The sequence below is a fragment of the Phaethon lepturus genome, unplaced genomic scaffold, assembly GCF_000687285.1.
Source record: "Phaethon lepturus isolate BGI_N335 unplaced genomic scaffold, ASM68728v1 scaffold41885, whole genome shotgun sequence".
Taxonomy (NCBI): domain Eukaryota; kingdom Metazoa; phylum Chordata; class Aves; order Phaethontiformes; family Phaethontidae; genus Phaethon; species Phaethon lepturus.
In genome coordinates, this window is record NW_010543885.1 from 20,873 (window position 1) to 39,165 (window position 18,293).

Below are 18,293 nucleotides of genomic sequence, written 5' to 3' on the forward strand. Positions count from 1 at the left end.
TGAAAAGTAATTATCTGGGTTTGCTTCCTGAAAGAAGGTGATGCTTCAGTTTTTGTAGGCATTGGTGTCAGGCCCAGGGCTACCCCAGAATCATACCAGCTGGACATAGATCTACAAGACGAGTGACTTGTGTTACTCTGGACAGTGAGCTAAAGCAAACAAAATATGTTCTTAATTCAGACAAATGCATTGTGTGTGTTTGGAGTGGGAAATGCCTCTGCAAAGCAGTAGCTCTGGGAAGGAATGAAGTACCAAAACAGCCGTGCAACTGAACAGAAACTTACTATTCAGTATTGTAGCAAACGTGCAATTGATACCCACTGACCTATAAAATAGATATTAGAGAGTAGGAATAAGGGAAAATGCTGCACATGGATTTGGTGTGGCTCATACTGGAACATTATTACGTTATTTTGTCAGTTGTTTTTTTTTTTTAAATGGGCATTGAAATACTGGAAGGACTACAGAAGACAGTCACAAAGTAAAGTTTTTGAGAAAGTGCTTTACAATGACATAGAGCTCAGTTTAGTCAAAATAGGATAGGTGTATAGGTACCTGTATGACCTGAAAATAGAGTACAGAATGACTCTGGAATTCAGCAGAGGTGCACAGCAAAAAAGCAGTATCTGAAAGGCAAGAGGACAGTTCAGCTTAGAAATACACCATGCCTTTTTAACTGTCAGGGGAGCTAACTCTTGGGAACAAATTACCAAGGTAGGTGTGGAGTTTTTGCTGTCTTTGGACATGGTTAAACTGAGTCTGCTTTTTCTTGAGAGGTGTATCGAGCCAGTTTTCTGAACCAAAACGTAAAGGTTATCATGTAGACCATGCGGACTTGATCACGGAGGAAGTGAAATGAGAAGTTCTGCCCTGAAGGAGTGAGAGAGTATCTCAGATGAACCACATGGTGAATGTGAAGTTTATGCTTTTTATCTTAAAATGATGATGTTTATAAAGAAAATTACAAGAACACTTTTATTTCACTTTTATATATGTTCAATTTTTTAAATCTGAGGACTGCATGAAGACACCAGTACCATTAGGAAAACAGTTACATTTTTGTGTGTGTGAAGAATATGGGTCTTTTAGCCCATGTGCCACTCTTGAATATGCCATAAAGTTTTGCTGGCGTTACTTCAATAAGCCACTCATCTGACATATCAGTAAGAAAGTCCAGTTGACTAGGTCAGCTCTTAAGATGGCAAAGCATAATTGCTTATACAATGATAAGGAGAAGCAGTTGAACAATGAACTAAAGTAAGTGGCTATTATATTAAAACTGAAAGAAGACTTAAAATTTGAAATAGTACATCACTATCCTGGAAAACATACGTATCTCAGTTTATTGCAAAAGCTACTGTTAGGTTTCCTGTGCTTTAAGGGAAACATCCTTTTCAATTAATAAAAATAGCACTTGGTTTTCATAAACTGAAAAAGTTAAATAGGAGATGAAGAACAGATTATTTTTCAAACCTTTGTTTTATGCAGGTAGTAAGTCTGAATTTACTAATTCGTTAATATGGAGCAAGACCTATGTAATAACTAGGCTGTTCATTTGATCATCTCATATGTTGAGATAATCTTTCTATGAGTATTTGCAAAAGGGGTCATTAAAGAGAGATACGAAAGTGAAGTGTTTATTTGCTCTGCCTATCTTACTGCCAGGCTTGTTCGCTTAGTGTTTCCATCATAAAGGTCCTTCAACTTATTTGAAAGGATAATTAAAAACAAACAACCCTTGCAAGCTGGAATCTTCCTGCTTTGTCTGTTTTTCTGCATCGGTTCTCTGGAAGGTTTAAACATAAATATTGTAGTGTTTTTGAGATAAGGAAGTATGGGGAAAATAAAACAGTTTTTCCTGGTATGGAGGAAATTCAAAATCTGATGCTTGCCACATGTGAGTGGGATCTGGATATTTGTTGATATGCTGGTAAAAAAAATTTACTTAATAGTAACTTTTACAGTTCTAACTACTACAGTCTGTTTTAATGATTGTTTTAGATAATCTCTTTAGTGATGTTCAGCTAGTGGAAGGAGAAGCTCAGGACTGAGGGCAAGTGTGTCTTTGTGCCTATTTTGAAGTGGTCTTCAGAAGGCAGCTAGTAAAGTGAGGTTATTATCAGTAGATTGTAAGTTTGTTATGCTGGTATTTGCATTTCCATAGCAGAAGTTTTAATATCCACAAAGCAAAAAATGTTGGAAACCAGTGCACTACAGCAAAAGGGGCTGGAATGTACAAACACCAATCCAGAACTGTATGCTGCATTAAGATCATTTATATGGGCATCAAGTTAATGTCTCCATATGTCAGCAACTTTTACAACATTGCAAGTGTAAAACACCTTTATTTTAATTAGTCTCTTGGGGAAGATAGCTTAATGCCGTTTGTTTCAACCTTATGTTCAAAAAACCATTTTGAACTCAAAATACTGATTAATGTCTGGGTGGGAAAAACTGAAAACACTTCTACTGTGCAGTAAAAAGTTAAAAAAGACGGCACAGGATAAGTACGTGTTGGTCTGGCTCCCTCCGTGGATTCACCTGCAATGTTACATTTTGAGTAGTAGTTCCAGCCCTGCTCTCTGTTGTATCCTGTGGTGCCCGAGACCGAGCTGGTGGAGCAGCTGCAGCCATCGCCCCTTCGTGCTTACGGTCTCTGGATGCAGCTGAACTCAACCCCCATGGCTGGCTTACTGCTTCTGCAGAGGTTTATGTTCATTTTTTCTTTGGCTTTCATGGCAAAGAGAAACTGTTCATGCAGTGTTATTGTCCCCTGTCTTTAATTTGGTTGTTGTAAAAGAAGACACACACACCCCCCACCCCCCCGCCCCGTATTGTATGCTTGCAGGTAGTGGGCAGGTGTGGAGCATATCCCAAAAAAAGGCTGTAACCTGGGTTCAGGTTCTGCTGAAGAAAACCAGCCTGTTCAGTTAGTGTCTGATAATTTCTCTTCAGCTGCTGCTGAAGTGCCAAACCTTCCCCTCCTTTCCCCCCTCCCCCAGATACAGTCTAATGCGAATGGACAGCAATGATGAGAACTTGAGGAGGAGTTGAGAGTGATGATTAGAATTTGCATGTGAAAGGAGAGTGCATTCTGTGCCTCTCCTCCCCACGAAGAGTTTAATTGCAGCTGCCCCATGAGTAAGGTGGGAAAACCCCTGGACCCTCTGCTTGGGACTCTGCCTGAATGTTCAAATGAGCCTTTGTGGCGCTTGGTACTCCCACATTCTGCAGCACGTATTCTGACACGCAGTTCTGCGTTAAGGTGAACAGTCGTATGTGCTTGTGCGCATCGTGCCATCAGCAGTGGATAACCTGCTGATTCAGGAGTGATTCAGCCCAACGGATCTGCAGAGACTCAGGAACAGCCTGACAGGCTTTGGAGCAGGTGATCTATGGGCAGTCAGAAGTTAACTCCTGCAGAGATTCCTGCACGGTCAGGTTTTCGTCCCATCCTGATGTAGTTGATGTTACAGTATCGCAGCCAGATACCCCATCCAGAGTCATGATTTTTGTACCTGAAACCCTTAGTGCCATTAGAGGACATTCCTCTGACTCTCTTTTGGCGTAGCTACTTTGTCCCAGAGATATTTTCCCAGCCTTACAACATGGCCAGAAAAGTGTGCGTAAGTCCAGTTGCTTATGGCTGACCATTTTTATGTGATGTACCACAAAATGGTGGTGGTACAACAATGCCTCCTTGTGACAGTCTCCAAAGTTCATCTGAAGTGTCACTTTACCTGCACTTCCTTCCTTATTGGTGAATTGGACATAAATTGCCATTCTTTCTGAAATGTGAGTGGACTGAAAGCAAGAACTTCCCTTGGTTCCCACTGCTTCAGTAAAACAAAGTTTGTGTTAGTGATAAGTATGGTGAGATTGAAGAATGCTGAGAAAATGCTGCGTGCATTTAAAATTTGGAAGTGAAAAAGGTTTGTGGTTTACTGAATATTTGTTTTGCAAAATTGATCTTTTCTTGAAAAGTTCCACTTGTGTATCAGCTTATTAAAGGCATTAATTGTACCAGCTGGGATGGAAATATGTTGCATCCTTCATGTATATATGTAATTCTGTTTTCATTTAGGAGCAAGCCTTTGATCCATATGAAACCTTGTCCCAGGATATTCTCTCTCCACAATTTCATGAGCATTTTAATAACTTAATGGCAAAACCTGCTGTTGCTCTCCACTTTCAGGTGAGTGCAAATGAGAAATACAGAATTGCTTTAGTTCTTATGTTTCAAAGGTTTGGATTTTGTCAGTAACTCTTTACTTTCTACTGAGGAAGAAATCCTCTAGATTCTGTTTTTTCTTCAGCGTAAGATACTTGGATTCCACTTACTCTTGTGAAAACTGGACACAGACCCGACCCATCCATGAGTCTTTTGCAGTTTTTTTAATACCCACATGAGACTCTCTTCCTTAAGAATAGAGGGTGACCTCTCATATCTGCCACTTCTGTTTTGCCTTTTCATTGCAAACACAGGCATCCAGGCACAGTATTTTCACCTTCTTCTTTATGTATCCCAGGCCCTCTTGTTTGTCATTGAGGTGGGAACTGGCAGTTTTTCTTGAATCATTTCTTTAACAGGACTATCCAGCAAGATCATGTGTGATTTTTTTTTTTTTTTTTTTTTTTTTTTTTTTTTTTTCTTTCCGACCACTCGGCAGGCTTTTTAAAACAGTTTTTTTTTTTTTTTTTTTTTTTTTTTTTTTTTTATTACTTCCTTCTGCCAGCATGGCAGATCTGTTAAAGACTACGGTTCAGAAGACTGAGCTTGTGTTCAGAAATGCACTTAGAGAAGCTGCTGAGCAAGTGTTTGGTCAGTGATGCTCCCAGCTAAATCCAGTATAGTAGAGCTTAGTTTGTACAGTTCACTGGGGCCTGCATCTCTGCAATCTGAGATTCCTGTGAGCCATTCCTTCAGGATGAGTGTTTCCTCTTCATCTCTGAGCACTTGGTAAGCTGGATCATCTTGCTCTTAAATATTACTTGGTGAATGAAATAAGGCTCTTTACCCACCTCCCTAGGAAATTTAAAGCCCACAGCCCTAGTCCAGATTAAATTTGTAATCAAGTCATTTGACAATGAATCTGGCCTCCTTTCTGACTCTCCGTAGAAAGGTTTGGGCTTTCCTAGGGATGTTCCTTGACGCTGCTTCTCCAAGCTGGAGTGAAGGCGGAGGAGGTACAAGCTCTGGGCCAGATGTGCATGAGCTGCCTCTGGCAATTGCAGAGAGATGCAGCCAGAAGTCTTAAACAGGGGGAGAGGCCATTTCCAAAAAGGAGATCAGGTAATACAGTTCCTATTAAGTAGTTATCTTGGTATGGAAAATGGCAGGGATTTCACCATCCTTTGGAAAACCTCTCCTCATCATTGGGAAAACATCCTCCTCACTATCTGAATGATTGTGTTAGTTGTAACTGCTGGGAATGGGAAAGGATTTCTAATTAATTTTCTAAGTCACAAACTTTTCTAAGTCACAAAATGTTTCTCATTTTTTGAGGGAGAGGAGGTACTAATATTAATTTCTTCAGTACTTGATGAGACCTCCGTATTTTTGTGACATATTACATGTAAATTGAATGCATGCATAATTGGTAGGAGAGGACATCAGAGGGAAGTTGGTGACAGATCAGACTGTACAGGGGTCCTAGCTGGTCTTTAACATTCCAGTGTTTTCTTTAAATTCTGCTGCAAACTGTGGCCCACAGTAAAACATGTTATTTTGGAAGTGGGTATGAGCTTTGTTCAAAATAAGTCCAAGCATTTTCTGCATTCTGTGATGTGGCTGTTGACTGGGGAATAATGCACGTGCAGCTTAGCCATAGACAATGCATTATTTTTAGGTGTTGTCACATTGAACTAATGCTATTAATCAAGTTCTGCAGACAGTGCTGAAATACAAAAGTGCTAGGGATTGCGATATGAGCACCTCTGTGAATTAAAGGATGCTTATAAACTGACTTGTGGGTAATGTGGTCCTCTAGCTTCTATAATTGATTTGCTGCTTCTAGCAAATACACAGACCATCCAACTGGCTGCCTTTCTAAGGAGACAGATTGTGCCAGCATTTGCTGGGGGGCTTAGGGGTGTTTTCATTGCTACGGGTTTACTAGTGAGTATCAAAATCCACCATAAGCTGTTGATGGAAAAGGGTGCTTGCAGTGCCTGGAAGAGGGTGTTCACAGGTTCCTTTTGCTTGATGTCAGAGCATTTCTTTGTCTCAGAATCTTACAAAGAGTCTCATTAGACAAAAATGTTGTTGCATACTTTATTGTCTTCTTTACTACTAGATGTAAGCATGCAGTAATGTAGCTCAGAAGGAACACTCTGGATACGTCTAGCACAATCATCTTGCCTAAAGCAGTACTAACTTCAGGGCCTTCTCCAGTCCCATTTTGAGTATTTCAGTGTAAGTAATCCTGTTTATCTTTCCTTTTCAGTCTACTGCTGAAGGGTTTAAAGAAGCTGTACGATACGTCCTCCCACGACTCATGCTTATCCCAGTCTATCATTGTTTGCACTACTTTGAGTTACTACAGGTAAATGAAGCCACACTCTTGTTTCCTGCTAAAAACACTTGTTAATGTGGAGAATCTGAGCTTTTAAATAGGCAATTAGATTTTACTTAGTGCTTCTGAAAATTGAAAGATATGAAAACATTAATTTGACACCAATCAGTATATGTCTGAAAAGTCACGTAAAAAAAGTCTGCAAAAGCATCTGTTGCTCTGACATGAACATTTGACGTAATTATATTTCATTAATCAAACCTTTATTGAACTTGAGTTCTAATATAGTTTAAAATGTAATATGCAAATCTAATTTCTTCTTTCCTTGAGTTCTGAGGGTTTTGTCCATTAAGAAAAAGCTAAGCATAATTCAGATCAGTATTCTCAGTGTCAAGTCACACTCCAGTTGCAGCTCAGCTGATCTTATTTTGGGGGTTGGGGAGGCACTTCCTTTCAGTGGAGTCAAGATAATCCATGCTTAATGTTCAGCCATTTGTCCCGAGTCCTAAATGGAAGAGATACAGCAAAGAATACCATTTTTCACAGCATACCACACTTTCTCCATATCGAGGAGGAATGAAAATAAGTGCTATTATTTTCTGTTTTCTAAGAAATTACATTGATGAAGTGTCAGGCTTTATGGAATTCTGATTTAGATGATTAAAAGTTACTGCTGTAGGACATATTTCAGTGATCTGACCATACAAGTTGTTTAGCTTGGCATCTAGTCTCTATTTATGAGCAATTCTGCCTGTTGAGGCAGAATTTTATTTACTTATTTTAGAACAGCCTCTATTGGTTTGAGCACAAATCACTTGCACATATTTTATTCTGATATGCACTAGCAAGGTGGTTCACATCAGTAGATATTTCCCTTGGGTATAACAGCTAAAAGCCAAGAAGTAACTAAGCATGTATCGTTTTGCTTACAAGCAAATGTTTTTGCTGTGAGTTATGAGAAGAGAGGCCAGAAGTCAGCAGAAATTTAACATCTGAGATCTATAATAATCATTCTTGAATAAGAAAAAATAATGTTGCTGTAGAAAATGCAGTATCTTCAAAAATACTTACATTGGAGCTTTTTTAAAGTAACTGAGGATAATGTAAAAAAAAGTTTCTATTTGCCCCATTATGTTGGGAAAGTTTGTAATGCTTATAAGGGTAAGTGAATTATTAACTAACTGGGATATACTTAAATTAAACAGGTGAAATATCCTGTGGCTATAGCTGGCATTTTGTAATAGCAACAGAAATTACACTTTTAAGTTCTCAGTGTAAAAAGTTATACTAGCAGTGTTGTACAGGTTTATTGTATGGTCTTCCTTTGTATTTTAAAGGGTTTACTTGTATGAAGGAAGAAAAGGAAACTTTGCAACATAGAACTTACATATAATACAATATAAAATCTCCTGAAAAGAATCTCAAGCCAAAATAATACGAACTGTTTTAAGAGCAGGTCTGTAGTTAATATCTGGCACATATTCCTTTTTTCTTTTTTTCTTTTTTCTTTTTTTTCCCCCTTTTTTCTTTTTTTTTCTTTTTTCCTTTTTTATTTTTTTAACGTTTAGTCTTGTTTTCATTATGTCTGCTGTGATTTTTTGCATATCCTGATTTAGATAAGTAAAAATAAGAATGATTTATTGTGACCCATGAACCACACATCTCCAATGTACGGATTCCCAATATTTTGTAGAAAGGTTTAAATCCAAGTGGTCTCAATAAATTTTAAACCTCTAAGCATTTCTATTGATAGTTTAGAAAAAAGTCAACAAAGCTTAAAAAAACCCACAACTCAAAACAACCCTAACCATCAGTGAGCTTTTCTCTAGATTACTCCACTGTCTCTATTGAGAACAGAAACTTTATGTTGCCATAGTTTTAATTTTTGCCTTCATAAAGCTTATGATTCTAGAAAGACATCCTCCAAAAGAAAATAAACTGATCAGAGAACTAAAGGATGACGGCAGGAGCACGGTTCTGCCAGCCCTGCTGTGAAGCGAGCGCTGGTAGCTTCATAGATATGTCTCTTTCAAAATAGTGTAACTTCCCTTTCCGTAAGGGTCAGCTGCATATGATAATTCTCTGGAACTTCTTAAAATGTTCTTCTTTCACGTTTAAAAGACATAATTGGATTAGTGACCTGTATTATGCTGAAGGTCAAGCTAATTAATGACCCATTGTGCCTTGAAGCTGGGAAATGGAGTGCATCAGTGTGAAATTAAAGAATGAAATCCTATGCCGCAGCTTTGGGAGAATCTAAACATTCAACTGATTTTACATGCTGCGTAGTGTTTGTCCACTTTTTAGGGAAACTTATACATGCCTTACTGCGCTGAGTTTTGTGTGATTTCAAAACTTAAGATGAAATGCTTTGCATGCAAACTTGGTAGTTTTTTCTTTAGTGACAGGAAAGGGTGATTACTATTTATGTTTTAAACCACGGCACAGAGAAGATAATTTGGTTTTGATAGCCTGTCTTAAATCTGTAGTGCTGCAAGAGTTTTTTCTGTCTCTTGGGGACTCGGAGTCTGCTCGTAACTCCAGTTAATATTGATAGGATCAGGTTATACATGCACATTCTTAACATTGCCTAAGATCTTTGAAGAATAAAATCCAGCAGATAGTGCAAAAACATTTGGTTGTTACTTTTATTTGTTTTTAACTTGGATACTACAGCAGGATGCTGCATGAAATATAATAGTATATGATACCTTTTTTAACTAGGAAATTTTAGTAGTTAAAATGATGAAGTATGACCTTTATCGATAATATACAAGATTTCTGAACAGAATTAAATTCAGCTGCAGAGGCTGACACTTGGCTGTCTTGAGTCCTTCTAACCTTGTGAGCATAGAGCAGAGATCTTAAATATCAGTCTGTAGTGAGTAATGATAAATACAGAATCTTTTGTTGTGATCGCTTCAGTTGCAGGTTTAAAATTTGGATTCTATGTTGTATTTTGAAAACATCCTGAATTTACAGCAGTGACTTCTAAAAAGCAGTGGTTTTAGGGATATTTATTCAACAATACTAATATATTATAAACTGTTGGTACTGCTTCCTTGTTACCATTGTATTTGTCTCTAGGAACCTTGGTTTTGAAAAAGACCTAACAAAAATGGAAGCAGAAAAGCAGCAGAATACTCAAAATATTTTCACGGCTTCAGTAGGGAGGGAAGCTAAGATTGAGACTTGCTTCTAAAGAAGGTTACCAAAAAAACCCTACTGAATTGGGAGGTAAATAAAATAATGAATGATTGACAGAAGTGCAGGCCTCCATGTTCGCTCTTTTGCAAAATAGCAAAACTAAAATTAATTAAATTAAAAGTGTGAAAAGCTTGAAAATTCTTTGACGCTGCAGAACTTTTCTCCTTGGTGCAAAAACCTGTTTGCGCAGCCTCTGATGCAGGGTCTGCATGAGAGACTCCTCTGCCTAAGCGAGAGGCACTGGGGTTGGATATCGTTTGGAGACCCCCATGTTGAATATGTTTGGTTTGTCTGCTTTTCGTTAGCAGCCGTATAGCGGTCACCAGGAAATAGCCTTTGAACACCTTGAGTCAGAGGGCAGATCCTGATGTCACTTTAATGTTGTTTGCTTGTTCAAGTATTGACAGAAAATGAACCTGCTGTAGGTTGTTTCAGAATGACTGATGATAGCAAAGGTTGAAGGTAGTGCGACGTCTTTAATTGATTATCAGACTATTCAGGTTTAAAACACTGTGCTTGACATTTCCGAACATAAACACCTTAATGCTGGCAGTGTAGAGGAGATCTTAATGTTTCATCAGACTTTCAAGCTCTGGGTATGTGTTCATAAATGCATCTTTTGATGCTGATTTCCAGCGTTCCAGGAAACGCTATTTATTGAATGCAGTGCAGAGAACTCAAGGAGTCATATAATTCATCTAAATCCTGAGCAAGGTGCCAGTTAGATATATCATTAAAATCCTGAAGGTAAGCAGAGGTCTGTTCGTGTCCATGTTCAAGTCCAAGAAGGCTTTCCTCTGCTGACTATAGAGTATATCCTTCCTTCTCATGCGACTTGCAGGCAGAAGATTATCCCTGATTCCAGGGATGTTGTTACCAAGCAATGCAAAACGTATGAAGTGTTCCCTCTTTTGATCTTTTCTGCTGTCACCTAATCATTGACAGCCATTGACTGACGGAGAAACCCCAGTCAGTATGCCACAGGATCATATTCGACATGATACAATTTGTTGAGTGAACGGTGTTCTTTATTACTATTTTCTGATAGTTTTCTGTACAATAAATTGAATAGTTAATATTCTTAATTTATCATCACTGGTATTTTAAATATATCTGGCATAAGCAGGACCCCCTTTTCCCTTTTCTAAAGACTTACATATTTTCTCTGTCTAGTAAGCATGTTATGCTTTTGCATCTGCTGTTTAATCAGAAAGATGCTCGTTAAGAACTGACATTTGGAAAAGCAGATGTTAATCCAGTGATTACAGAGAATGAGAGATGCTTCAGGTGATCTGCCTGATCTTCAGGAATCCATGCATTAGGGTGTAGGAATGGATTAGATTACTCCCAAATGTTTTTGGTTTTGTGTTTTTCTTTTTTAATACAAAAAAGGCAAAACATGCCATTTGATGTCTGTTAACTGCCAAGTGCAGTTCCCTTTGGAAAGTGGATGCAAGAAATTCTGTTCAGGACATGTGAGGAGAACGAGTATTTATCAGACTCGGTAGCTTTCCCCACCTTTAGGGTTTTGCCCTTGTCATCTTTTCACACTGTTTTTATGTTCTTTGCATTTCTGTGGCTGATAGTAATGAAAAGAAGGGTTTCCACAGAGGTAGACATCTTATTTTTCCCTTCCCTGTACTGTTCCTCAGCTCATAAACTTCCCAGAAATTTTTGGCCTTGAAACTTTCATTTCTTTCATATTCAAGATGGAGGTTGTTTGGGCATGTGAAAAATAAAAATTTTAGTAATTTAAATTAGATGAAGAGAGTGGACCAATCTGGTCAAATCCTGTTCTCTCAATTACTTTTAGAGGAAGCTACATATCCTTGCTGAGGGAACATAGTGGGGAAAGGAAAAGAAGGCTTCTGCCATGCTGAGTGATTGTAAGTAAGATTTCTCTTAAAGTATGTAGGTGAAACAGTTTATCCAAAACTGCATGGCATATTGTCTTGATTTTGTCCAGCAATCTATTTGCTTGAATTTAAAAATAATTAAAAAATCATACTATCTTGAACATGAAAGGGGTTAGAAAGAAAAATCTCTTTTATTTGTATCAGTAGTATTTTAGGTGTGGTCACCTTAAAGAACCAAAAAGAGGAACTCTTTGAATAGGCTTTGCTCAAAACATGTTGCTACCAAGTGTATGGTGATACGAAAGCCTGTTGAATTTCTTAATTCAAGAAGTTTCTGCCTAGTGGTGGACACGGAGCTAGCCTTTATAAAAAGGAAATACGCTGATTCTCACGGCCTTTACATTTTGCAATTAGTAGCAAATCTTGAATTTCAGACTTCTTTTTACTCTGTTAGTTTGTACCTTGCAAAATTGACATTTCTTCTTGAAATAGATGAGTTTGCTGGAGATGGCAGAATTTAAAATGGTACGAAGCAAAGAGAGAATCTTGGTCATTCTGTTCTTTTAAATGTGCTCTAAAATGAAGTTAATTTACTCATTGAAGGCATAGTATACATAGTTACATAAAACAGCATTTAATTCTTGGCTATTTCCAACCTCTAAACTAATAAAATCAGCTGTAAACCGGACATTGTTGAAAAAGGTAACAGGGAAACCAGTATCTGACTATTAGCATTGGCTGTTGGTAAAGGGTTCTTTCTAAACTCCTTCCTGCTCTCTCCTGTTGAGTATCTACTGACTTCTGAGTATCTGACAAATGTTTTTAGTTACATGCATAGACAGTTTTGAGTGTGCTTCTAGTAGTAACTCTGTCATTGACTTGAAGTCACCGGCTTCACTGAGCACTGTAGATAACACTGTAAGAATGTTTGTCAGTCTTCCTACCCTTCTATAAATCAGACAAATCTGAAAGAAAAATGTTTATTATGTCACAGCAATTGCAGGAATGCAGTGAAGATGAAGAGGATCGGGAGTGCTTAAAACAAGCCATTACTGCTCTTCTGAATCTGCAGTGCAGCATGGAGCGCATTTACAGCAAACACTCCCCAAGACGTCGGCCTGGGTAACAATCCACAAAACTACCCTGGTTTCCCAAAGTTGGCAGAGAAGGAGATAAATGATGTGGAAGGAATTGTAATTCTTTTCTTCTTAGATAATCTGTGTATTTCCTTTTCAAGGCATGTCTTTGTGCCAGTTTTCATTGTAAATGGACTAGCAGTCCAAAACCTTCACGGTCCACTTCTATGAATAATGTCAGTATCTTACTCCTTCCCTAGCCAAAGCAGCGCATGTGGCTTATTTGGAACAGTAAACTTGGTTAGGGCATATTTAGGGCAAAGAATAATGATATAAACAATTAATTTGGTTGATTTTTTTGGTCTCTTGGGATGGCAAATGTGGAATGTGCCCATCGTGACTTTTTCTTTTATTCATTCAAGGGAGCCGGTCTGTCGCTTCTATAACCGACAAATAAGAAGCAAGCACTTGGCCATCAAGAAAATGAACGAAATCCAGAAAAATATTGATGGCTGGGAAGGCAAAGATATTGGGCAGTGCTGTAATGAATTCATAATGGAGGGAGGCTTGACGAAAATAGGAGCCAAACATGAACGCCACATCTTTCTCTTTGATGGTTTAATGATCAGCTGTAAAACTAATCATGGTCAATCACGGCTTCCTGGTTACAGCAATGCGGAGTATAGACTGAAGGAAAAAATTATCATGAGGAAAATACAGATTATTGATAAAGATGACACACCTGAATATAAACATGCTTTTGAACTGGTATCTAAAGATGAAAACAGTATACTGTTTGCTGCCAAGTCTGCTGAAGAGAAGAGTAATTGGATGGCAGCTCTGATTTCCCTCCAGTATCGCAGTACTCTGGATAGGATGCTTGATTCTGTGTTATTGCAAGAAGAAAATGAACAGCCACTGAGGTTGCCCAGCCCAAACGTGTATCGTTTTGTAGTGGAAGACTCTGAGGATAACATTGTTTTTGAGGACAACTTGCAAAGCAGGAATGGCATTCCTATCATCAAAGGAGGAACAGTTGTGAAATTAATTGAAAGGTTAACCTACCATATGTATGCAGGTATCCTGTACATTTGTTATGTGTATGGTTTTTAAGGTCATGCTTGTATGGGTGATGAAATGAATCCTTTTATCTTTTGTTTGTTTGGGTTTTTCTGTGTATGGTTAAATGTAAAGCAAGACTTGCAGGGGAAGAAAAAAGACCAGTATCTACTATTAAATCAACTGGCTTTGCTGGCAAAGCTGTAAGAAAATTTTGGGTATGCAAGCCCTCACAAAAAGAAAGTATCAGTGGTCTAATAGGAACCACTAATGTGTTTCCTGAGACCATCATGGCTGAAGCAGTGGTGCTGTTACAGGCTGTGTGACTGTGGAGGAATAAAAAGGTTGGAGGTTGTATTTATCATACTTCAACACGCCGCTTTGTGAAGTCCCTTGGTAGAAAAGGATGCAAATCACAATCGGCATTCTTCAGACTTTCCTGTGAAATACTATCTTAAAGCCACAGAAATGAAACCTTGAAGTAGTTACATCAAGTGCTCATGTTGATGAAAATGTTAGATCTTAGGTTTGGAGTGAAAAGCATGCACTGAAAAGGGGACGCAGTGAAGCCGACAGAAGGATGCTGGTGGAAAGTGGTGCGCAATTTTTGTAAAACTTCTCAAATAGTAACGGTCTCCTTTGTGCTTTTTACAAAAGTGCCTCATATTTTGTGCCTTACAAAAGTATGCCTTTGTAAAACTAAGGCTAGATAGAGTGTATTAAAAAAATAATTAAATATTAGCATTTTCCACATTGAAGGTCAAGTACTTGCCGGTTTGGCCTTGGGAATCTTCAATGAAAGCATTGCCTCTTGGGTTTCTATGTGCTCTTTCCAAACTGCTTGGAACCAAGACTAACAAAATCCCCTCCCTCAGCCTCCACAAGGGTATTTCAATGACTAACAGCATGTGGAGGGACTCTAAGCAGATCTTGGTGGTGCTTTTTTTTTCTATTTAGATTTTTTTTAACCTGCTGATTTATTGTAGGTTTGCCTTAGTTTCAGATTTGTTTGAAGCAGGCTTCGCTGCAGCACACAGCCTCTGCATTCCCAGAATGACCTCTGTCATGTCAGAGAAGTCCCCAGTTGGTACTGGGATGCCATAAGAGGTAGCAGATGCAGAGTTAATAAACTCTTGAATTTAAATCACGAGTCACTATTAGTAGCACATTGCTTGTATTTTCTATTTTATTAATGTCATTTGCAAAAATAATTTAAAAAATAATATAAAGGAACCTACACAGGTTAGAGAGCAGAGTAGCAGCCCCCATTTTAAGAGAACTGCAAGATCTTGTCTGCAGAGCTGAGATACTACCTGTGTGTTCAGTAGTAAGAGGAAGATTTACTTTCAAAATGTCGTAAATAGTACTGAAGAGTCAGTGTAGATGTGACATGGAAGCAGAACAGGTTGGTGCAGGACTAAGGTGCAAACTCAGCAGCATTATCACAGAATGAGTGCACTATTACCTTTAGCTTGCAAGCACGTTCCTATATATGGATGCCTTAAAAATGTTCAGCAGTGCTCTGCAGGGAATTTAAGCCTTCTTAAAAGCAATGCTTGTCTTAATCTTTTGTGGGCTTATTGGAAGAAATTCACTGCCCGCATGTTGGAGACTGCTTGGTGCAAGCTACCTGCCCCTAATGCTGACAGATTCAAGGCTGTTTACAGAACAGCAAGAAAAAAGAAACTCGTGACAACCCAAAATCCACACTTCTGAGCGAGCATGTGCACATGCAGCTTCTCTGGGCCTGGTTTTCCTGTATTTCAGCATTCATTTGCTCCCAGGCAGCTCTGGAAGCTGTTACCCCTGTGAGGGGGTCTGCTGCAGGGGTGTCAGGATTAGGACCAGATGATGACCCTTCGTGGCTCACAGTGAAGTCATTTGTTTATCAGCTTGCTTATTCACAATCTACGAAACTGTACAAGGGAGTGGGATTAAGAGATGAAGGGAACAGTATTTTTCTTTTAATACTTCTAATATAGCAGAGCGGGCCCAATAAAACACATGGTAGCTTGCGGACAGGCACGTCTCACAGTAACACACCTCTCGTAGTGGTGAGAAAAGGCAGGAGGGAGGTGTGGTGGCTTGTGGAGATGCAACGTCTTGGAACTGCTGCAGGAATTTGCTTTGTAAGGCCTGTGCTGCTTGTCATGTTTTCCCCGCTGACTGCTCTGCAGAGGGTAGTTGTGTGCTGCAGTGGTGTGGCTGGGGCAAGTGTGCAGTCCCCACTGCCAGAGGTTTTTTAAGAACAGGTAAGACAAACGTTTTGTCGGGGTCGTATAGGTATTTTTGATGTCAAGAGGGTAGACAGCCTAGTTCTACCATGTTTTCTTTAAGAGACCATGGAATAAGTGCATATTCAGGGAGTGCAAGCCATTCCACATGCCGAGACTGAGACACGATTTTTGAGAGAGCATAGTATGTGCAGTTGAATACTTTTAACAGGGGAAATGCATCAAAGAACTAAATGAAAATTTCACAAGCAGTATAATTTCTGGTATTTTTCAAATTACAGTGCTTGACTTACAACCTTAATGTACTTTCTGCCCTCTAAACTTTTTCTGTGAGTGTATGTGTATTGTATTTCTGATATTTTGCAATTAGATAAAAAAAACCTCCATCATTTTCTTACTCTCTCTTTATAGATCCTAATTTTGTACGTACTTTCCTTACCACGTACCGCTCCTTTTGCAAGCCCCAGGAACTGCTGAGTTTACTGATTGAAAGGTAAGTAGCGGTCATCCTTTCTGAAGATATTGAAAGGCTTTGTGTATTTACCTGCTACTTTTCTGCTCGGGTTCTCAGTGCCATGTGCCACACGTTTTAGGGAAGTTTGTAAAACAGTACCTTTTAAAACGGGATACAGCGATGCAAGTTTTTAATGCAAGCTTCCTTTTCCCCGTTTGTTAAAATAGTTACCTGAATTAAGTATTAGCTAGAGCACTTGGTGTGCTTCAGCTGTGAGGTGGTAATGTTTTGAACTGCTTAACTTGATCGTGAGAGTGTATTCCAGTATGCCTAAGCCTCGATGCAAATAAGAACGGAAATGTTCTAAGCAGTTTGTTTGTAAGGCACAGACTCTTAATGTAAACAACATTTTAATACAGTGTGATAAAGCTTCTCTTAAGCTTTCTTCTAATCTTCACTTAATCAAACTAGCAGGTAGTTAAAAACCTTCTATCCTAGTCTAGACATCTTGTGATGACCAGAGAATTAGGGAATTACCAGGGTGAGAGCTGGGTGTGTTAACAGTACATAGCTAGGGAAGGAGGGAATTCCAGGCAAACTGGATATTAGATGAGTGAGTTTCACCGCACTGAATTTTTTTAAATGCAATTGCTCTTCATGTCCTACATAAAGGGCTTGTGTTTTATCTTAATTGCCATCAGTTTTTGGTGCTTTTATTCATAGGTTTGAAATCCCAGAGCCTGAGCCTACCGAAGCAGACAGGCTGGCAATCGAGAAAGGGGAGCAGCCTATCAGCGCAGACCTTAAGCGATTTCGCAAGGAATATGTCCAGCCAGTACAACTCAGGTTTATTTGCTTTTAAATTTGTTCTGTTAAAGCAAGATTTTAGTTCACGGATTATACGGTGATCCTGGAGACAGTAATCTCTTTTGGAGACTGCTGTGCTGTCAAGTAGGGACTTATCACTGTCTGCAACCAGACTAATGTCCCAAATCATGTTCTGATTAGTCATACTGACTTCTGTTGTTGCAACTGTACTGTGGTTCTCTGCCGCTCACAGCTGTGATCACCACCCACAAGAACGTTGTATGGCTGCTATGCAAAGCGGGTGTGGGTGAGAGATGTACAACTGAAAGTGTTTCTGACTGCATTTTGAATGGATTCCTTGTTAACAGGCCCTATGAAGATAGTTTCTCTGTTTCCATTTTTTTCAGTCCTGCTGGTATTTTACTCCCTTTCCCAGCCCCGTTGATGTATTTGCACGCAGACAGGGAGACTCTTGTCTGTACTTCACATTGCAGCAGGCTGCAGTGAATCTTCAAGGTCTTGCTGACCAAGCTAACTTGGGGAACAATTAAGCATTTCTAGCATGAATGAGGCTAATTGTTTCCCTGAGAGGGGATCAAGTCAAGAGGAGACACAGATCACAACCAGTATTTGCCAGAACAGCTTTTATTCATTAAACTGTTTTTAGTAGTAGCATCAAGATGTTACTATTAATGGCAGATAACTATACGCACCGTACCCTCAGTTATTCTGTTACCACACACAATCATTCATAGCTACCTGTTTGGAGCGACAGCAGTTTACTCCAAGTGAAGGGTCATACTGACATGCCAGTACCTTCAGGGTAGGTGTTCAGAAAGTCATTTAGGGGTCCCATTTTCATCAGATACCTGTGGGCATATATACGAAAAAATAAAAAAGGTAAGTATGTATGTATGTAATACTGTAGTTTTTGTCAATATATAGCAGCCACCACCTTCTTGGCTGTGCTTCAAGTTATACAACCTCATTGTAACCTTGACACTTGTGTGTGCTCATGGCCTTGTACAGATTTATCAGGCCCTTGGTGTTCTCAGTTTATCAGCTCCTGCTGGTTCAGCCGGGCC

At 39.0% G+C, this 18,293-nt stretch overlaps 1 protein-coding gene across 1 annotated transcript in view; it reads left to right on the top strand.

Annotated features, from left to right (window-relative positions):
• SOS2 (son of sevenless homolog 2 (Drosophila)) overlaps positions 1-18,293 on the top strand; it is a gene marked incomplete at its 5' end in the record, with an annotated part of 40,937 nt that overhangs the window by 8,195 nt on the left and 14,449 nt on the right. Inside the window, 6 exons of the mRNA XM_010288466.1 lie at positions 4,085-4,195; positions 6,447-6,545; positions 12,573-12,700; positions 13,077-13,732; positions 16,359-16,440; positions 17,125-17,247. Of these exons, the coding sequence (XP_010286768.1) occupies positions 4,085-4,195; positions 6,447-6,545; positions 12,573-12,700; positions 13,077-13,732; positions 16,359-16,440; positions 17,125-17,247 (1,199 nt within the window). The remainder of the gene's footprint in view (positions 1-4,084; positions 4,196-6,446; positions 6,546-12,572; positions 12,701-13,076; positions 13,733-16,358; positions 16,441-17,124; positions 17,248-18,293) is intronic.